The 22,827-nt window shown below is 46.9% G+C and overlaps 1 protein-coding gene across 1 annotated transcript; it reads left to right on the forward strand.

Annotated features, from left to right (window-relative positions):
- The first annotated feature begins 9,620 nt into the window (after nt 1-9,620).
- Nucleotides 9,621-11,140, forward strand: LOC100831760 (2-methyl-6-phytyl-1,4-hydroquinone methyltransferase 2, chloroplastic). Its single transcript, XM_003575323.4, has 3 exons — nt 9,621-10,086; nt 10,248-10,554; nt 10,635-11,140. Exons 1-3 carry the CDS (start codon nt 9,716-9,718, stop codon nt 10,788-10,790), a joined length of 834 nt encoding a protein of 277 aa, XP_003575371.1. The 5' UTR covers nt 9,621-9,715; the 3' UTR covers nt 10,791-11,140.
- The last annotated feature ends 11,687 nt before the right edge of the window (nt 11,141-22,827 follow it).

The following is a 22,827-nucleotide window of genomic DNA, read 5'->3' on the forward strand; positions in this document are numbered from 1 at the left end:
ATAATGATATATGGTTCGAATTCCCAGGGTGGTCCACTCCTGGCCACCTTCTGGATCCGCCAGTGATACGTTGTATATACTAGTATACGGTCCATATAATTTATGTTGATACTTTATTTTTTGATTTTTTACTACATTTGTTGAATATAGAGCAACATATACACTATTTTACTGAGTTGCTTTGTCACATGATTTTCTTCTTTGCAAACTCCGCCACACCTACATTTCTTCCCTGCGTCCGCTACTGAAGACGTCAACGATGATGATCCGAGAAACAAGTTGTTGCCTCGTTGAAGATGACGTCAAAGACGGCTGGATGATCACGCTAGATCGGGCAGACCTAACCTCGTTAGCTTCGCGACTAAGCCTAAGCTCGCCGAACCTTGCTGATTAGAGAAGAAGCACCGAGACACCAAGTATAGATTATAGCCTTTTCAATGCCTAGTTTGCATCCCTACCAAAATTTGTTGCGGACCATAGAATGTTTGAAACCATTGGATGGCTGGTGGTCAACTGGCCAATCCTTTTGGATAGAGTCAAAGCCAGCGGACCCTCAGGATTATCATTACAAGAAAATCGGTAGGTCCTCATGTGGATGCAAAATTCTCCTGCGGATTGACCTTTGGCTGCTAGAAGGGGAAACGACCACAACTGAAAGATGAAACAAAAGATCATGGCGAGCTGTAATTTGCAACCGGCCCCACGACTCGGGATAAGCCAACACACATGCGGTCATGGAGTATAAACACAAGGCACACACATCAGAGTTGCGATCCTCGTGCATCTGATCAAACGATAAACCGAACACATAGCTGCTGTTGTTTCGAAGGAAAGCAATATGACTAATTACCATAGCAAAACAATTGTTTATACAATATAGAAATGTGCTGGAAGTTTCGACGATTGGCAAGTCCACGGTACATATACGATCGCTACTCCACGAGATCTGCAAGGATGCAGTCAGGACAATTACGTTATCTCAATCTTCTCCACTTAATAGAAGTCACGTTCACACATTAGCAACCACCGGCCGGAGACGTCACAGCAGATCCAGACCCTCGGGGTGTGCAAAACCGAACCGTAACAAAAAACCCGAAGTGAAATATTGGTTTTTACGGTTTTTAGTTTCGGTTCCAGTTCTCAGATATTGTAACCATTTGGCTTTCGTTTTTTCGTTTAAAATCCGGAAACCGATCGGTTAAACAGAAATAATCGTTCGGCTATACGAGTCATGACCATTGGCAGCATGAGCACGCTGCGCTCCTGGTGCTGCTTCGGTGATTAATCTTCTCCATTTGAGCACAAGTCATCATCACACACTACCATGGAACAACCGGTCGGAGACGTCACCAGATCAAGAACACATTCGCATGTTAGCGAACACTGCACTGCACAATAAACGTGATCGTTGTCTTCATTCCCCTCATCATGCATTATCTCTAGAAGGTGTTGTACGCGAATAATTGTTTGGATTGTTCACGTCTTCAGCAAGTGTAGTCCGAGAGCACTTGTTTTAATTGTATGAACGATCATTAAATCTAAAGATGGTGGCATCTATCTTGAGAGGCGGCAAGTGCACTCATAGTTGTGGAAGTCCGCCAAGCTTCCAACGAGGACAGTTCGCAAACATTGTTCATCATATTGAATAAACAGATCTCGACAGTCAAACAAAGTCACGTAATCAGCAACAAGATGCAAGCCATATGTAAATGGTTCACACATATTTTACCATTAAAAATGTGTCTACCATTCAATTTTATCAAAAGAATGTTTGAAACCGTCGGATGGCCAGTGGTCAAACCGGCAAATCCTAGGATAGAATCAACCGGCCGAGCGTCAGGACCATCATTAGAAAAAAAAATCAGTTGGTTCTCAAAGGGATGCAAAATTCCAGGTTTGTGTACTAACCATTTCGTGGAGTGTGTACTAACCAGTCTTGTGTGTACTAACCATTTTGTTTAGTGTGTACTAATCATTTCCTTCGGTGTGTACTAACCATTTTCTTGGTTATTAATTTCGACCAGTTGAGTGTGTGGATGTCATCCATGTCGACCTCGAAGTCGAATATAGGCTCCCCGACGTTGAAGATGATCTCCTCAACGGCGCCCTCCATGCCAGCCTTAAAGTTGAAGATGAACTCCTCATCTCTACCGTCCATGCATGTCGCCTCGAAGTCGAAGGTGAGTTGGTCGTCAGTGTTGTCCATTCTGTATCAATCTTCTCCGCTTGAGCAGAATTCACCTTCACACAATTACCATGGAACCACGGTCGGAGAGGTCACAGCAGATGCAGAACCCATTCGCATGGTAGCGAGCACTACACAGTGCACAATAATCTTGATCTTGTCTTCATTCCCCTCATCATACATTGTCTTCATTAGGTGTTTTACACGAATAATTGTTTGGATTAATTGTTCACATCTTCAGCAAGTGTCATCCGAGAGCACTTGTTTGGATTCTATGAAAAAATCATCAAATCTAAAGATGGTGGTATCTCTCTTGAGAGGCAACAAGTGCACTCATAATTGTGGAAGTCTGCCAAGCTTCCAAACAATAGTTCGCAAATTGTTCATCATGTTGAACAAACAATTTTTGACAGTCAAACAAAGTCGCACAATTAGCAACAGGATGCAAGCCACATATAAATGGTTCACACATACTTTACCATTAAAATGTGTCTAGCATTTAATTTTATCGATTCTCCCACAAAATTTATCATTCAAAATATGTTGCAGACAAAAAAAAGATGTTTGAAACCATCGGATGGCCAGTGGCCAAACCGTCTAATCCTAGGATAGGATCAACTGGCCAAGCATCAGGATCATCATCAATAAAAGAATATCTAGAAAATTATATTACTTTAAGAAGCTAAGCAACTATACTGGAAAGGTGCTAATATAATACTAAAGTGCGATCTGTAAAATGGTGAATTCTCATAACTTCCTACGCATGACCGCTCATAAACAATTCTAAACATCTCTACAATCAACAAATACAGCAAACAAATAAGCCCACGGCCTGCACAGCCATAATGTCGGTGCATATCTCAGGTCTCTGCTTCGAATTCAGCCAAGACTAGCTAGTTCACTGTACATGCATATATGGTCGCTACTCTACGAGATCCGCACGGAGCAATCTACCAGGTGCAATAAGAATATCTAGGAAATTATTTTAAGAAGGCAAGCAACTATACTTGAAAGGTTCTAATATAATACTAAAGTGTGATCTGTAAGATGGTGAAATCTCAAAACATCCTGCATGGCCGCTCATGAAACAGTATTGAACACGTCTATAATCAACACATCCAGCAAAATAATAAGTCAACCGGCACAACCATAATGTCGGTGCATATCTCGGACCTCCTGTTTGATTTTTTTTATTTTTTTTGCGGGGATCTCCTGTTCGAATTAACCCAGCAAAGATTAGTTCCAACCAAGCAAGGTCCATGACCATATGCAGCGCAACAGCCTGTGAAGCATGAAGCATCCATCACCCCTGACGGCTACGAGTCATGACCATTGGCAGCAAGAGCAGGCTGCGCTCCTGGTGCTGCTTCGATTGCAAGATGCTGCTGCTCTTCGGTTGGTGCTTCCGTCATTCTGTCCTTCTGTAGGGTACAAGATTTAGTTCCAAGTGAGATAGCTGAACATGTCAGGATTCACGTGTACGATTTACCGCACCACAGAAAATCTTGACAGTACGTATGCATGTCTAGCACTGCAAAATAGGGACATGTATAGTTGTTGTAGATTACTACAAAGTTTCAAGATGATGGTTTTACAAAACTCCGAGTTCTGGTCACAGAAAGGTGAGAAAGGTAATTACATTGATCAAATTTATAATCTAATACGCTAGAATATATATCTCTTGGTTATTTGGTAAGGTAGGATATGTCAATCTAATGGAAGTGTGCAATTAGAGATTTGCACATAGGTTATTTGATACAGTAGGATGTCAATTTAACAGAAGTTAATTAGTGACTTGTAGGATGTGAATCTAAAAAGCGTGGAATCAGTGACTTAAATCATCATTAGTTGCTGGTGGCACAACTTGCAGAGGCGCAGGTGCAATAGAACATTTTGAGTGTGTACTAACCATTTCCTTGAGTGTGTACTAATTAGTCTTGTGTGTACTAACCATTTGTGTACTGAACATTTTCTGGATGATTAATGACCACCAGGTCTCTGTGTACTAACCATTTTGTTGAGTGTGTACTAATCTGTCTTGTGTGTACTAACCATTTTCTTGAGTGTGTACTAACCACTTTCTTGAGTGTGTACTAACCATTTTCTTGATGATTAATGACGACCAGCTGAGTGCATGGATGCAGTCCATGTCGACCTCGATGTCGAAAATGAGCTTCTCGTCAGTGCCGTCCAAGTCGTCCTCGAAGTCGAAGATGAGCTCCTCAACGGTGCCCTCCATGTCAGCCTCAAAGTCGAAGATGGGCACCTCGTCTTCGCCATCCATGCATGTGGGCCTTGACGTCGAAGGTGAGCTGGTCGTCGGTGCTGTCCATTTTGGTGGCTAAGGTTCGGGGAACGGAGAGATCTGCATATGTTAGCTAGTTTTGGGGTTTAATCTTGTGGAAATTTGAGGAACATATAAATAATATTTGGAATTGCCTGTTCATCATCAGTAAATGCATTGTGCCGTGTTACGTACGCCTTGAGCACCACCATCCCACCCACGCTGATGCTCGACCTGATCGCCGCCGCGCTGTCCCCGTGCTCCCCCACCATGTGCGCCTAACCACAAGTGCATTTCTCTTGTTTTCGAGCTGGCTCTATTTTTGAGCAGCAGCGTCCAGGGCAAGGTAGATTATGTAAGTGTGTTGCTCTTGTTTTCGGATGGCCGAGGATTTTCTTTTTGAGTTGTGTCGTCCAGGGCAAGGTAGCTTAGGTAAGTGCATTGCTGTTGTATTTGGATGGCTCTCTTTTTGAGCGGCAACATCCGGGGCAAGGTTGATTAGATAAGTGCATATATTGCTCTTATTTTCGGACGGCTCTCATTTTGAGTGACAACGTCCGGGGTAATTAGGTTGATCAGTAAGTGCATTGCTCTTGTTTTCGGACGGCTCTTTTTTTGAGCGGCAACGTCCGGGGCAAGGTTGATTAGATAGGTGCATTGCTCTTGTTTTCGGGTGGCTCTCTTTTTGAGCGGCGGTGTCCGGGACAATGTAGATTAGGTAAGTGCATTGATCTTGTTTTCGGACCGCTCTCTTTTTGAGCGGCGATGTCCGGGGCAAGGTTGATTAGATAAGTACAATGCTCTTGTTTTCGGGCGTCTTTCTTTTTGAGCGGCAGCGTCCGGGGCAATGTAGATTAGGTAAATGCATTACTCTTGTTTTCGGACAGCTCTCTTTTTGGGTGTCAACGTCCGGGGCCAAGGAGATTAGGTGAGTGCACTACTCTTGTTTTCGCGCGGCTCTTTTTTTGAGCGACGGCGTCTGGTGCAAGGTAGATTAGGTAAATGCATTGCTCTTGTTTTTAGACAGGTCTCTTTTTGAGTGGCGATGTCCGGGGGAATGTAGATTAGGTAAGTGCACTGCTCTTGTTGCAGGTGGCTCTAGTTTTGAGCGGCGGCGGTCCGGTGCAAGGTAGATTAGCCAGGTGCATTACTCTTATTTTAGAACAGCACTCTTTTTGAGCGACCGCGTCTGGGACAAGGTAAATTAGGTGAGTGCATTATCGTGTCAGCAATCGTTGTATTGGTAATTCTGATTTTGTCATGAGGCCTGGTTAACTAATTAGCTAGCAAAATAAGCAATCGGCGCATGTTTGGCATGGACATACTACATGAATCTATTTTCGAGTGGTGGCGTTCGAGGCGAGGTATATTAGGTGAGAGTGTTGTTGTTTCTTTGGGCGGCAACATCTGAGACAAGGTAGATTAGTTGAGTGCGCAGTCAACATACAGGTAGTTCTGATTTTGTCAGGCTAATTAATTATCTAGCAAAATAAGTAATCGTTCGCATCGTCTCGCCCACAAGTACTACATGGCTTTTTTTTTTTAGCGGTGGTGTCTGGAGCAAGTGGTCTGGAGTAAGGTTTATTTTTTGGGCCGCGGCGTCCGGGGCAAGGTCGATTTAGCGAGCTCATTGCCATGCCGGCAATCGACGTAGTGGTGGTTCTGGTTTGGCATGTGCTTTGATTAACTACTTAGATAGCAAAACTAGCGATCGGCTAATCTAGCAATCTAGCAGCGATTGACACAAGATCCAACATCTGGAAGCTAAGATAACTCGGTTTCGATGTGGCCCGGTCCATGGCTTGGTCGAACCGACCAGCTCGACCACGGCCGACGCCAAGCTTGCACGCACATTCTAGACAGTTCATTTTTCGAGCCGCATCGTCCAGGACAAGGTATAGAATAGGCTAAAAGCATTACCATGCCAGCGTCAAGATACATTTGTGTCTATGAATTTTGCATTAGTATACTATATTGTGGTTTTGCCAAAAAGCTGGGCAGTGTTTTAACCACACAGCAGTCTGGTCAAAACCACTAGTACCCATTTGCTGTGCTTGGGTTAGTACACCAGAAGGAGACCAAGAGTTGGATTCAGTTACCTGGACGTCGCGCAGAGCCGTTCTCGGCGACGAGGAATCTAAACCTGGACGGATCAACGTTGGTGCCGGGCCCGCGACTCAGCCTGGCCTCGCGCCCGCTGCCACGACGAGGTCTGAGTCCCTGGTACCCACGGCGGCGGCGGCGGTGCCGGAGAGACGATGCGGGAGGAACGCCACCGCGTGCTGCAGGCCCACATCCGACAGCCACGAGGTCGTGGGCACCAATATACGTGGGCTTTTTTGTATGGGCTTAGAATGGGCCGTGCTAGTACCAAGTTACACAACTCGAACAGGCCCACGTCAGTGCTCCTATCACTCTTTTTCGGCGGACCACTCTGTCTCGGAAAGTAATTCCATGGCATCTAAATTTATTTTTTTGGATTGTGGAAATGTGGTTTCACAAACATTAATTAGTGGTCGACGGCAATGTTTTGGGGACTATATATGTATCTCCGAAGTGTCATCTTCTAAATAATTGAAGGCTGTGGTCTCCTACTGTCACCATGGTGGACTCGTCTCCTTCATTGATATACGCCGGGGGCTGTTCTAGTCTTCTAGAGAGTCGAAAGAGACTTTTCTCTGTTGTTCTGTACATGATACTCGTACGTTCTTATACTACTAGAAATTCCCTTGTTAACAAGCGTTAACAAGCTCTCCTCCTCTGAAAACAGAGTACGTTAGCAGGCTCTGCGCATATAATTTCTGGGCAAGTTAATACAGCAGATTAGAATCTGAAGGGGAATTGCGCCAGATACAGTTAAGAAGAGACTTAAAACAACCAATGTACGTCATCTCAAGCAATTAATAACCTCAACCATTTGAGGCATTGATCTTTTGTTTTGGGACGTGCTCCACTTGAATGGGGACAACCTTGAATGGTGATGGTGGTATCCCTCTGTATTTGTAAATTGGACGGACTTGTGTGGCTGCCCATCCGCCGAGTGAAGTTCATGACGATCAAGGCCGGCCGCTGTTGGCCCAACGACCCCTGTACTGAGCGGAATGCATGGCTCTAGAAGATCGATTGGTTTGCCGAGTCTCCGTCATAGTCCAGTAACACTCCTATACAGGCCACGTCAGTACTGTCATAGTACAGTGGTAGACACGTGGGCTCTGTTTGGTATAGGCAATTGCCGAGCTCGACAGGAGGTTGGGCGCTGGGGGGTATATTGTGTATTGTATTGACGTCGGATTAGCCGCCGCGCCCTGTGGCGCCTTGCGTGGAATAGTAGGAGGACTGCGATCGTCTTGACAACTGCAAATCTGCAGTCGATCTGACACTAATTTGTTCTTTTATGAAGAGTTTTATTAGTCGTATCAATGGATATACTCCGTTGTCCACTGATAAAAATGTATTCCCTCTTTTCCTAAATTCTTAATTCAAATTTGCTCAAATATGAATGTATCTATTCTTAAAAAGCGTCTAGATACCTGCAATATTTCGACAACAATTTAGGATCGGATGGAATACATCTGAGAATTTCAAAAAAAGAAAAGGCAGTAAGATAGAAAATGCATTGGGTGCCAACCACCATCTCCCACATCTTTAATTTTTTCATATACAATGAGCTAAATGCTGAAAAAATGTTGTCGGGTTTGACTTCCTGTAATGAGAGAGAATCAATTTTTTTCAGACAAAAGTGTTTTGAAAAAAGAGAAGTATACTCTTTTGTGAACAAATTTTTAATCCAAACATACGTTTGTTTGTGGACGGAGTTGTGGCTTATGCTTATGCATGCAGCCGAGCGATCCGAATAAAATAAAAACAACGTGATTTATTACAATCCGACAAATAAGCAAATTAAGAAGCCTGCACATAAGGTAGACTACTAGACTATGCTGCCTTCTTCACCGCTCGCTGCACAGGAATACATGTGTAGTGGCATGTCGTCCTCTGGCTGAGCTAGCGCGTGCGGTGCTAAATAACCTAAAAAAAGAGGAACATTGGCGTTTATTAGACACAATGTCGCTTCTCCATCCAATCGACCAACAAAGATAATTGTTATCAGATAACAATTTTTAATAAATATAACAAAGATAAATCCACATTGATAAAATAAGTATTGGTTCAGCTCATCATGCTAGTTTCTTGTTAACAAAATATTTTTTGTGAGAATATTCGGTAGTTGGGCACTTGGGCATTACTCCAGTATGAGGTCGCACTCAGAACATTATTTGGGCACATCGATCAAAAGATTAAATTCGATCAGGACTTGAGATCAGATCAGCCATGATCAGGAAAAATAAAAAATACAAGTCAGAAGCCCGTACGTTGCTACGGAAAATAAAATAGCTCGGTTGAAGCGATAGGGCTACTCCAAGACTTGCTTTCCAGAGCACCTACATGTTGTCATCAACCTGTGGTAAACTCTTCGATGGGTAAGAAACAAAGCTAGGTAGGTTAAGAGCAGCTTATTTACCGGCTCCGCCACAGACCGGTGGCCTCCCATGCTGGCACGTGGCGCTAGCCCGAGCCCAACTCGTTGTTACATATCACTGATACGTGGTATATGAATATTATGTTTCATTGGTATAGAGTTTACAGAGACAATGTTGAAAATGAACTTTACTCTAAAGTTTAACAGAGTTGTATCTCTTATATTCAAATGATATAGCCTTGCCGCCGCCGTCCGCTGTTCGGGTTTCGCCCCGCGGCTTCCTCTAGTGTTTTTTTAGGATAACCAACTTGCTTTATTCATAGATCACCTGGAGAGGTATACGCAAACCATCCGATGGATTGAAAAACCATAATGCCGACCGAGACCGACAGCTAGGGAGGAGACCCCTCTAGTGACAACTGCGGTTGGGGCGCTGGCCGCTGGGTGGCGGCTAGCCCATGTCGACGCACGAGAGCGACGCAGGGGCCGTTACCAGCAGTCGCAACCGGGCTGTTATTTTTTACTTGTCTGCATGCGCATCGTCTTACTGCGGTCTTCCTGAAATGGTACCTTGCATATACAAGCAAGATTAATCATTTGCTTCGATCGCAGCACTTAATGGCACAAGGACTTTTGTAACGCAATCGCCATGATGCTAGCAGTATAAATGCCCCTCTCGCTCGTCCACTCCTCACTCAGAGGCACTCACTCACAGTCTCACGTACACACATCACCCGCTAGCTAGCTGCTAGCTGCCCTGGTCGGCGAGATGGCGCCGGCGCGGTTGATCCAGCACAAGAAGGAGGCGCTGTGGTTCTACAGCCTCATCTCCATCGGCTACGACGAGGTGTTCAACCCGGGCCAGTACACCGACGACATGCGCGACGTCTCCCTCGTGCACGCCGACCTCCACAGCCGGAGCCTCAAGGTCGTCGACGTCGGCGGCGGCACGGGCTTCACCACCGTCGGCATCGTCCGCTACGTCGACCCGGAGAACGTCACCATCCTCGACCAGTCCCCCGACCAGCTCAAGAAGGCCCGGCGGAAGAAAGCCCTCAACGGCGTCACCATCATGGAGGGCGACGCCGAGGACCTCCCCTTCCCCGCCGACACCTTCGACCGCTACGTCTCCGCCGGCAGGTTCATATATAATTTTTCCGAAACAACGAGTTTCTCCGTCGATTTCCATTAAAGAAACCGTCCAGCGACAACAAAGTTCGACACTTGTTATGATGGATCGAAGGGAGTACTCTCTTTGTACCATGATCGACTGATGATGCTTAATTTTGGCCTCCATCCAGCATTGAGTACTGGCCGGATCCGCAGCGAGGAATCAAGGAAGCCTACAGGGTCCTGAATGTGGGCGGGGTAGCCTGTATGATTGGCCCCGTGCGCCCGACGTTCTGGCTCTCTCGCTTCTTCGCCGACATGTGGATGCTGTTCCCCACGGAGGAAGAGTACATCGAATGGTTCGAGAGAGCCGGGTTCAAGGACGTTAAGCTCAACAGGATCGGGCCGAAATGGTACCGTGGCGCCCGTAGGCATGGCCTGGTCATCGGCTGCTGCGTCACGGGTGTCAAGAGAGAAAGCGGGGACTCCCCTTTGAAGGTAAATAAATTTTGGATAAATATCTCGTTCTGCACGTAGCTCACCAGCTGAGAACTTGAATTAACGTTTCCTCCCTGCAGCTTGGACCGAAGGCTGAGGATGTGAGCAAGCCGGTCAATCCTATCGTCTTCTTGTTCCGCTTCCTCGTGGGGACGATATGCGCCACGTACTTCTTTCTGGTGCCGATTTACATGTGGATTAAGGACAAGATTGTGCCCGGAGGCAGGCCGATCTAAGGGATGGGAATAATCGTGCTTCTCTCTATGATAGGCACTTTTAATACCGCCGTTTATATATAATTGTTCTCTGCTATATATATTTCCTGTTGTGTGTATTTATGTATGGACGTGACTACATACACCGTCGGCTCGTCTGTACTGTAGTGGATATCCTAAACAATACTCCAGTCTCCAGTCACTTCTGTAGGAGCCAGACCCATGACGGATGTGTTTCATATCAATAACTGCAGAGTAACTGCACTATGATGGATCTCATGGGGTTGTGACTCGTTCCTGATCTAATTACTAGTACTACTGTAATACTATTCGAAGTTTGGATAGGCGCTTCTCAACAATATTATTCTACATGCTTGTTGGATGCAATTATGCAAGTATGTAAAAACAATGGAGGAATTAGGTTTTGGGTTGCGCAGAGCACCAACAGGACCGGCTCTTCCTTTATATCTCGAGACTCAAGCTCGAGATTACAACTGTTTACAGATTAGATACTAACTACCTTAGATACAGACTACGTTAGACATTGAGATAGGGATGAACTCTAACAATATACAACAACCCATATCACATGTAATCTAAACAACCTGTTTAACACCCTCCCACAATCAAAACGGGTGCCTGCAAGTTGAGATTGTGTTGACAGCCTAGGAAAGGCCTGGACGCTAAAGCTTTCGTGAAGATATCAGCGATCTGGTCCTTGGAGGATATAAACTTGATTTCCAGACGCTTCTCAGCAACTCTTTCACGAACAAAATGGAAGTCTACCTCAATGTGCTTGGTACGGGCATGAAACACCGGATTTGTTGATAAGTACGTAGCTTCAAGATTGTCACACCAAAAAACCGGTGTCCTGTTCGGCATAAGACCAAGCTCAGAGAGAAGTGACTCCACCCAAACAAGCTCGGCTGTTGCATTAGCCAAAGACTTGTATTCAGATTCTGTACTAGAACGGGATACAGTAGCCTGCTTTCTGGCGCTCCAAGCAATCAAGTTATTCCCAAAGAATATTGCATGTCCCCCAGTGGAGCGCCTATCATCAGAATCACCTGCCCAATCAGCATCGGAGAAGGCAGACCATAGAGGGTGATTTTGACAAAACCAGACCAAGTGCAACTGTGTCTCGGATATATCTCAAGATTCGCTTAACTGCGATCCAGTGAGTTGTACGAGGCTCGTGTAGGAACTGACAAACTTTGTTCACCGCAAAGGAGATATCTGGTCTTGTTATGGTGAGGTATTGCAAACCTCTGACAATACTCCGGTACTGGGTAGCCTCCTCAACCGAGAGTACTTCACCATCATCCTTGCTGAGACGATCACTCGAGGACATGGGAGTTGAAGCTGGTTTGCTCTTGTCCATCTTGGCACGCACAAGCAACTCCTCAGCATATTTCTTCCGTGTAAGTATCAAGTTTTGTTCTGCCATATGAACCTCAATACCCAGAAAATAGTGCAGCCTGCCAAGATCTTTCATAGCAAAAGACTTTCCTAATTGGTGGATCAAGTTGTCCACAACATCAGGAGATGAGCTAATCATAATTATGTCATCAACATACACCAAAAGGAACATTGTTACCCCCTGTTGATGACGGTAGAAGAGAGATGTGTTTGCCTTTGACGCCTTGAAGCCAAGTTCACACAAGATTCCACTCAAATGGGCATGCCATGCCCGTGGAGCTTGTTTCAATCCATACAGTGCCTTCTTTAAGTACCAGAGATGTGATGGATGTTGAGAGTTTGCAAACCCAGGTGGCTGCCTCATGAACACTTCCTCCTCAAGAAACCCATGCAAGAATGCATTCTGGACATCAAGTTGCCTGAGGTGCCAACCTTTGGAAATAGCAAGAGACAACAAAAGTCTTATGGTGGTAGGTTTCACTACGGGGCTGAAATTATCCCCATAATCATAACCGTACTGTTGCTTGAAGCCCTTGGCGACTAACCGTGCCTTGTACCGTTCAATAGAACCATCTGCCTGTCTCTTTGTCTTGAAGACCCATTTGCAATCAATGATGTTGACCCCCTGCCGATGAGGAACGAGGCGCCAAGTCTCGTTCTGCAAGAGGGCCTCATATTCTGCCACCATAGCCGCACGCCAATGAGGGATGGAAAGAGCATCTGCAACAGACGCTGGCTCACGTTGATCATCACGCTCGGCAGCATACGTAATTGTACCATCAGTCCGACGATACGGTTTCCTGATGTTGTTCTGAAGACGTGTACGCACACGTGTAGGAGGCGGCGGTGGTGGAGGTGGCGATGGCGAGGCAGAAGCGGCAGGCGACTCACCGCCTGCTGCGGCAGAAGGCGCGGCAGAGCTGGCGCCAGGAGACGAGTCTGCCGCGGCAGAGGGCGCGGCAGAACGTGCGGTAGGAGAGGCAGGATCGTCTGCCGCGGCAGAATCTGCCTCCTCGGTTGATGAAGAGGAGTCCGGGTCAGCTCCAGCGGTAAGATCATGGAGTCATGTGCCACGAACAGGACCTGCACCATGGTTAGGTAAAAAGCAATGGTGCATATGCTGAATCTACAAGTTGGTCACTTGTTGCTTTGAAAGGAATTGAGGAGGAAGATGGAGTGGAAACTGAACGTGGCATATTAGCGAAAGGAAACACACCCTCATCAAAGATTACATCACGAGAGATATAGACTCGACTAGAAGGAACATGCAAACATTTGTACCCTTTGTGAGATGGACTATAACCAAGGAAAACACATTTATGAGAATGGAAAGATAACTTGTGTGACTTATAAGGACTAAGATTCGGCCAATAGGCACATCCAAAGACTTTAAGGAATGTGTAATCTGGTTTATGTCCTAGGAGTTTTTCAATGGGAGTTTGCATGGCTATGACTCGACTAGGAGTACGATTGATAAGGAAACACGCTGTAGTGAATGCATCACTCCAAAAGCGCAAGGGAACAGAAGCATGAGCAAGGAGAGTGAGACCCGTGTCGACAACATGTCTATGTTTTCGTTCAGCAGCTCCGTTTTGTTGATGTGTGTGAGGACAGGAGACTCGATGAGTTATACCCAACTTCTGAAAGAAAGAGTTGAGTTTATGATATTCCCCTCCCCAATCAGTGTGAACATGAATTATCTTTCGACTAAGTAGGCGTTCGACATGTTGTTGGAACTGAATAAAGACTTGAAACACATCAGCCTTGCTTTTGAGAAGATACAAGCAAGTAAATTTACTGTATGCATCAACGAAGCTAACATAAAAACGATGTCCACTAACTAAAGTTTGGGCAGGGCCCCACACATCTGAATATATGAGCTCAAGGGGAGTTTTTATTACATGTTCTGAATCTGAAAAGGGAAGCTGATGACTTTTGCCTTGTTGACAGGCATCACACACTTTTCTAAGACTCTTGTCTAAACTCATAGGAAGCTCACTATGACTCAAAATATGCTGGCCTATAGGAAGAGCTGGATGGCCTAATCGACAATGCCATTTCTTTGAAGAAGTTCTGACGCCGCTGAAGACGGACGCAAAAACAGACTGGGAGATTCAATGGAGTAGAGGCCGCCACGCACATGACCGCTAAGAACCATGTCCCTCGTGTCTCGATCCTTAACAAGAAGATAATTAGGATGAAATTCCATGAAGACATTGTTATCAGTTGTAAATCTACGAACAGCTAACAGATTGCGAGTGACAGAGGGAACATGTAGCACATTACAGCGACGAATCAATTGAGGTGAAGAAGGAGATGGAATGGAAGAGTGACCAACATGCATGATTCGCATACCTGTACCATTTGCAGCACGAACTTGGTCCTTCCCGGTGTACACCTCTTTCATGGTGAGCTTATCAAGCTCACCCGTGAGATGGTCCGTCGCGCCCGTATCAACATACCAGGAGTTGTCGATTTTGTAGGAAGGGGTATCGCCATAACCCCTTTGAGCAGTAGCAGCAACTTGGCTATCACGGCCATCATTGCCGACGCTGAGGAAGTCTCGCTTGAAGCGCTTGAAGCAGCGAGATGCAACGTGCCCAACCTTGTTGCAGAGCTGGCAGACGGGTCTCTCCCGTGACCCGTTGTTGTTGCCGCCAGATGGTAGAGGCAGGATGCCCCCAGAGTACGTTGGAGTAGACAGGGCGCGGCTGCTGTTGCTGTTGGAGCTTGTACTGCTACTGCTGTGAAGGACGGTAGGATTTGTTGTTGTTGTAGCGATTGACGGCATTTGTCGAAGGATCGACGGATAGATCAGCGTCCCTGCTCTCGAGGCGCTGTTCATGGTTGAGCATATGAGCATAGAGGTCTCTCTCGGAGACTGGCATTGCCACCAATGGTGACGAAGGGAGTCGGAGTCAGAGTCGAGGCCGGCCAGGACGTAGGAGACGAAGTCGATGTTGGTCAGCGGCTGTCCAATGGACGTTAGCTTGTCCGACAACGCCTTCATCTTGTTGAAGTAGACCGTGACAGATGAGTCACGTTTCTTGATCTAGGAGAGTTGTCGGCGGATCTGCAGAGTGCGGGCAACACTCTGCTCTGCTAGGAGTAGGACGCTTCAATCGCCGACCAGATCTCACGCGAGGTGCTGAGGAAGAGGAACTGACCGAGGACGCCTTCAGTAATGGAAGAGAGCAGCGCCGACAGGATCGCCTGATCCTGCTGCACCCACGCGTGGTACGCGGGGTTAGGATGCGGCACAACACCACCATCGTTGGTGCCGACGATCATCCGGGCAGGGCAGACGGACGTTCCGTCAATGAATCCATAGAGCCCAAAGCTCTTGATGAGAGGGACAACTTGTGCCCTCCACAGGAGATGATTCTCCTGTGCAAGCTTGATCGTGATTAGATGACCAAAAGAGATGGGAGTTGCATCGGCAGATGTCATCGAGCCGATGCTAATGGAGGCGCTACCAGAATAAGTTCCAACAGTGCCGGAGTTGTTGGATGGGGAAGTAGCTGCGGAAGTAGCTGCGGTGATGGAAGCAGAGGTGGAGGCGGAAGTCATGGCTATAGATCGTGAGGCTCTGATACCATGTAAAAACAATGGAGGAATTAGGTTTTGGGTTGCGCAGCGCACCAACAGGGGCCGGCTCTTCCTTTATATCTCGAGACTCAAGCTCGTGGGAGATTACAACTGTTTACAGATTAGATACTAACTACCTTAGAGATAGACTACGGTTAGACATTGAGATAGGGATGAACTGTAACAATATACAATAACCCGTATCACATGTAATCTAAACAACCTGTTTAACACACACTTAGTTGGGTGCCCTGTGTCTATGGGATCCATGTATTCTATATGCACGTACTTATAATCCACGTACATATAATTAAGTACTACCTCCGATCGGTATTACTTGTCTCAAATTTGTCCAAATACTTGTCTCAAATATTTCGACAAGTAATTCCGGCCGGAGGGAGTAGATCATTCGCAAAACCATTAATATAACCCAATTGAGATGGTACATGGTGGCAGTGGTCCAAAGGCATGAATATATGAAGAAAAGAACCATTAATATAACCCCCAACATAAGCCATTTGCTAATTAAATATATGAAAGAAAAAAAAACATAATTTTTGTATGATTCTTATACTTGGCCTCCCTCAACATCAAAATATTTGAATTCATGCCTACGCCGGTGTTAAGCTACACAACGTAGCCTTGGATGCACTTTGTACTCGCTACATTTCCTTATACAGCTAGCTCATGTATATTTACCTCTTTGTACAAAGTTAAGTTCTCGTTTCTAGTGCATCATCCGCATTGGTTTATGAGCATTTTTTTTGGGTCAGTTTATAAGCAATTGAGTGTAAATTGGTCAGGAACAAGAACCAAGTGGGCCAGTATAAGCACAAACAATGGAATCCGATCGTATGATCGTTGAAAAAAAAACACAAATAATGATACGTGTCCCCAGTTGAGCCTGGGCCGAAACGTAGGATGGCCTGCCTAGTAATCCTAGCCCATCACATCCAAGCCACGGCCCGAAGCGAGTAAAGCCAGGGATGGAGGAGGACTAGGAAAAAAAAAACTAGGCGAGCCCGCAAGACGGCAAGAGGAGAGGAGATCGCCTCCATCTCAACCGCAGCCACGGCTGCGCGTACAGGGCCGGAGGCAGCCAATGGCCGTCGCGCACTCGCGCTTCGGCCCGCCCACCACCGTACCCTGTTGCACTCCTCCGCTCTTCGCGATCAACTTCCAAAGTCTCCGCTCTCGATGAGTTAAATCCTCCGATCTCGCCCCCATGCATTGACCCCTTTCGGATTGGCCGCAGGGTGCTCCGATCCCTTTCGCGTTTATTTCTCTAACGGAACCCGGATCGACTCTGTGGCCTAGCTTTCCAGTTCGTTCGTAGGGTTTTAATCTGTTTTTTTTTCTTTTCCTTTCTTCAGGGACATGGGTTTTAATCTGATTAAATGCAGGGTTTTAGGTAGCAGAACCTTCCATGAAGGTTTTAGGAAACATAATTCAATTTATATTGGAGAATGAGCATGGCATAAACAGGATTCTCAATGTATACACTGCACCTACGGTTCCAAATTTGATTATTCGGTTGCATATTTCTGTTTTGCTGTCCTGCAAAACAAGTGTTTCTGTAAAATTCATGAAGTTCTAAGCTAATCAATTAACTGTTTTAGACAAATTTGAGTCACTTAATATGGAAGGGAGGGAGTATCTTTAGAACATCGGACGTTCTAGTGATGTTGAAACATTTACATTTCTTTTTGTATGATTGGATTGACTTTGTGAAGTGGTTCATACAACAAATGTTAAATCACTGAGTAGCCCCCCAGATTTTGTCGGACAGCATTTGCAAAAAAAAAAAAGTTTGTCCGACAGCATGTTAATGATGACACATGTTTACTCTGTTCTGTTTTGAATGTGATATAGCTCAGCTATGGTGGAATGACATTGCTGATATATATGGTTCTTTGACCAATTGGCAAGTCTTATGAAAACAGCTTGCCGGTTTGTGGATTGGAAATGAAAAACGTCTAGTTATCTATGTTGCTATCTTCTGCTGTGCTACGGACTGTGTAAGTACAAAAATGGTATTCCTCTTTGGGAAAAACATGTTAGTCTGGTGTGCAGGTACCATGACAAAGCTGCTGCTCCATATGATGCAAAAAATGGATGCCTTCTATAACCAACAGATCACCACGCTCGTCGTCAGGCTTGGTGCGGAGATAATTTTCTATAACCAACAGTTTTTTTAAATCCTTCGATTACAGTACACCTGTAAGTTAGAAACAATAATTTGCCGTAATCAGCCCTTGGACTCTTGCCTTCTATTATATATCACGGTAGGTACAGAATTAGGAAACAACATATTACATCCCAATCACTAGGAAACATATATACGTGATTGGTGATTCTATACCTACCAAAAGTATCTGTAGACCGTTTCCTAATACACCCCCTCAATCTGGACCAGTACATACAAGGTTCAGATTGCTGCGAAATCGGTCTAACATCTGGCTAGTGACAGGCTTCGTGAAGGCGTCGGCAAGCTGGTCCTGTGACGAGATGAAGCGAACATCAAGTGCACCGAGGGCCACCTTCTCTCGTACGAAGTGAAAATCAATCTCTATATGCTTCGTACGGGCATGAAAAACTGGGTTAGCAATTAAGTATGTTGCACCCAGATTATCGCACCAAAGCACTAGCGGCTGATTCTGAATAATACCAAGTTCCTTTAGAACAGACTGTATCCACACGGCTTCAGCAGTACCGTTCGCCAGTGCTTTATATTCCGCTTCGGTGCTAGACCTTGAAACGGTTGGCTACTTCTTGGAACTCCATGAAATCAGGTTGGGTCCAAGGAAAATAGCAAATCCACCGGTCGATCGACGATCATCAACACAGCCAGCCCAATCAGCATCTATGAAAATGCTAAGACGAGTCGAAGAGGATCTGCGAAATTGAAGTCCAGTATCAAGAGTGCCTTTCACATACCGCAAAATGCGTTTTACAGCTTCCCAATGAACATCAGTCGGCTGGGACAGGTACTGGCACACTTTGTTGATAGCAAATGAGATATTTGGACGAGTGAGCGTGAGATACTGAAGACCGCCCACCATACTGCGAAACTTGAAAGCAACCTCTGAACTCAATGGTCAACCGGTGTCGCGGGCGAGCTTGTCAGTGGCTGACATGGGTGTCGAAGTAGCCTTGCAATTTTCCATACTCGCTCGATGCAAGAGATCAAGTGCATACTTGCGCTGAGTGAGTGACATGCTCCCAGAATTGTAGGCTGCTTCAAGACCAAGAAAATAATCAAGGCGCCCAAGATCCTTAATAGGAAACGACGCACCCAAGGAGTGAACCGGACAATCAACCGCCTGAGTGGTAGACCCAGCGATAACAATGTCATCCACATAGACAAGCATGAAAATGGTGACTCCTCCATGATCAAAAATAAAGAGTGATGTATCTGCCTTGGAGGAAGAAAATCCCAGCTGATGGAGCTTCTCACTGAGGCGAGCATGCCAGGCACGAGGCGAGTGCTTGAGACCGTACAGGGCACGCTGAAGCTTGCAAACATGAGTAGGTTGGTGAGGATCCTCAAAACTTGGAGGCTGCTGCATGTACACATCCTCTTGGAGATAGCCATGGAGAAAGGCATTACTCACGTCGATCTGTTGAAGACACCATTGCCGTGAGACAGCCAGGGACAAAACAAGCCGAACCCTGGCAGGCTTCACCACTGGACTGAACGTGTCGACATAATCGATGCCATACTGCTGAGTAAAGCCATGAGCGACAAGACACGCCTTGTGTTTATCCACGGAGCCATCAAGGCGATGTTTGGTCTTGAACACCCATTTGCTGCCGACAATGTTGATGCCCGGGGGACGGGGCACGAGAACCCATGTCTGGTTGTGCTGCAGCGCCGAGAACTCGGCCTCCAAAACCTTGCGCCAGGCCAGCTCCGAGAGAGCCGCACGATGGGACGTAGGCGCAGCAAGGAAAGCATGGCGGTTGGAGTCGTAGAGGATCATGCCGTCATGACGTTGCTTGGGCTGGCGCACGTTGTTCCGGAGACGAGTCACCATGGGATGGCGAGGCGGCGCTGCAGGAGCCGGTGATGGGGTGTCGGCCGCCCGAGTCGAGGGCAATGGCGAAGGAGAGGCCGTGGCGCCTTCAGAAGCCAACGCATCTGCACGAGTCGGGGAGGGGTACCCCGATGATGGGCCTTGCGACGTCGGGGGCTGGGCGGTGGAAGGCCCAACATGAGGCCCATCTTGGGCTGCGCCAGATGGGACGTGCGCATGCACCTCGTCGATCGGAACATGCTCAAGCACGTCGGTCGGGGCTGGAATCCCAGAAGCATCGATCGGAACCTGCACTGCTGAATCAGAAACAGCAGAAGAGTTAGGTAGCATGGTTAGGTCATAATTTCGCAACTGAGCATTCTGCGTAGCTGGCTCATCTACAGGAAAGGATGTGTGTGATGCAAGTGGCAAGAGGTCCACAGTGACGCCGGGTGTAGAAAAGGGAAAAACTTGTTCATCAAACACAACATCACGAGAAATATATATGCGCCCGGTGGTACGATCAAGACACTTATACCCTTTATGCATGGGACTATAACCAAGAAACACACACATCTTAGAACGGAAATCCAACTTGTGCGAGTTGTACTTCCTCAGACTAGGCCAGCATGCGCAACCAAAGGTGCGAAGAAACGAGTAATCGGGCTGGACGCGAAGAAGACGTGTGATGGGTGTGGTGTTCTGGATGACCGGACTCGGCATGCGATTGATAAGATAACACGCCGTGAGAAAAGCTTCGTCCCAAAAACGGAGAGGAAGGGAGGCTTGCGCGAGAAGTGCGAGTCCCGTCTCAACAAGATGGCGATGCTTGCGCTCAGCTATCCCGTTTTGCTGGGAGGTGTGTGCACAAGAAACACGGTGGGAGATACCCACACGCTGAAAATAGTTGTGAAGACGATGGTACTCGTCGCCCCAATCAGATTGAACACCCCGAATTTTAGTGTTAAGGAGACACTCTACATGAGTCTGGAAAGCATAAAAAATGGCCTCTACATCAGATTTATGCTTTATGAGATAGATCCAACAAAATCTACTATAGTCATCGATAAAACTCACATAATACTTAAAACCCCCCGACGAAGGAAGAGCGGGACCCCAAACATCAGTGTGCACCAACTCAAGAGGCATAGAAGAAACACGTTGAGATTGATTGTAAGGTAATTGATGACTTTTTGCACGTTGACATGCATCACACACAGAAGAATCAAAATTGGAGGAACACAAAAGATTATTCTGTTTGACAATCGAACGAACAATATTATTCGACGGATGACCTAAACGTTGGTGCCACTGGTGGGGAGAAATCTTGGTGATGCTGTAAGCACGCCGATATGAAGCAGCTCGACCGAAGGGTATGGGGTAGAGACCATTGCGACTCCTACCGTGAAGAATGATTTTCCTCGTGACCTTGTCCTTAACAAAGAAAACATCAGGGTGAAGTTCGACAAAAACAGGATTATCAGAAACTAACTTATGCACTGAAAGGAGATGTTTGCTAATCTGTGGGACATGAAGAATATTTTTCAGGAGCAAGGAATTAGAGCCGGCTAATTTAGAATGACCAATATGCGAAATAGTCAAACCTGTTCCATTTGCAATCTGAACTTGATCCTTGCCGCCATAGCGTTCGTGGACCGAGAGGCGCTCAAGATCACTCGTCAGATGATCGGTGGCCCCTGAGTCCATGTACCACTGGTTGTCACCATGTCCAATGGAGGCAGAGTTGCCGGAGCGATAGTCCTCCGGCTGGTACACCTGGTTGAAGCGATTGCGGCAGGTGAGCACCTCATTCCCCCAAACCTTGCAAATTTGGCACTAGGGCCGATAGCGGCCGCCACCACCTCAATTATTGCGACCGTCGCCACCGCCGTTGCGGTTCCGGTTCCGGGTGTTGGTGCGGCCGCCGCCACCGTCGCGGCGTCGGTCTCCTCCATGAAGACCGTCACCTCGGCCATTGCCATCATGATGATGAGGCTTGGAGGTGGTGTCGTTGGGGCGAGTAGCAGAGTTAGCTGATGAAGAGAACTCGCTGGCTTGTTCGTTTTGTGCCTGCAGCGACGACTCGAAGGAGCAGACGAAGGCATAGAAGTCAGCAAGAGACACCGATGCGTTGTTGACGGTGAGCGACGCGGCGAGGGGGATTTACTGCGGTCCGAGCCCGCCGAGTATGTAGTCGACGATCTCGTCGTCGTCCAGGGGATGGCCAACGGTGGCCATGGTGTCGGCGAGCCCCTTCATCTTGGCGAAATATTCTGCCACAGGCATGTCGCCTTTCTTCAACGTCTGGAGCTGGTGACGAAGATGCCGGACACTCGCACGATTCTGCGCGGAAAACATGGCATGCACAGCCGCCCAGACGTCGGCGGCGGTTTCGCGGCCGATCATCTGCGCCGCGATGTTCTCGGTCATCAAGGAGAGAAGAGCGCTGAGCACGCGCTGGTCCTGCAACCACCAAGTCAGGTAGGCTGGGTTATCCACCTTCACGGCGTCCTCGCCAGTGCCTTGGATGATCTTCTTAGGCAGAGCCTCGGTAGTGCTGGTGAGGTAGCCATGGAGGTTAGCGCCCGAGATGCCAGGAAGGAGCAGCGTCTTCCACAACAGAAAGTTGGTGCGGTCGAGGCGTGTGGTGGGAATGGGGATGACGGGAAGCATGGTGGAGGTTGAGGAGCCGGCGGCAAGCGTGCCGGAGGAGCTGGTGATGATTGCGCCGGTGGTGCCGATGGTCATCGGAGCAGATCAAAGATGGCTCTCGCTCTGATACCAAGTTAGAAACAATAATTTGCCTTGGGCTCTTACCTTCTATTATATATCACGGTAGGTACAGAAGAATTAGGAAACATATATACGTGATTGATGATTCTATACCTACCAAAAGTATCTGTAGACCGTTTCCTAATACTGTAGTATCTGAAACTCACGCCCTAACACATAACCGACAGTTTTTTTTACTGCTGTAAACCGCGTTGGTCTGTGTTAGCGCACGTGTACTTTAGCGCATGCTTCTGTAGTTGAGT

Source organism: Brachypodium distachyon, chromosome 3, assembly GCF_000005505.3.
Source record: "Brachypodium distachyon strain Bd21 chromosome 3, Brachypodium_distachyon_v3.0, whole genome shotgun sequence".
NCBI lineage: Eukaryota > Viridiplantae > Streptophyta > Magnoliopsida > Poales > Poaceae > Brachypodium > Brachypodium distachyon.

Excerpts from the sequence above, each read along its gene's own strand:
- LOC100831760 (XM_003575323.4), top strand. The coding sequence starts at position 9,716 with ATGGCGCCGGCGCGGTTGATCCAGCACAAGAAGGAGGCGCTGTGGTTC. Across the intron at positions 10,087-10,247 it reads CGCTACGTCTCCGCCGGCAG|CATTGAGTACTGGCCGGATC; the intron begins GTTCATATATAA and ends GCCTCCATCCAG. Across the intron at positions 10,555-10,634 it reads GCGGGGACTCCCCTTTGAAG|CTTGGACCGAAGGCTGAGGA; the intron begins GTAAATAAATTT and ends TCCTCCCTGCAG.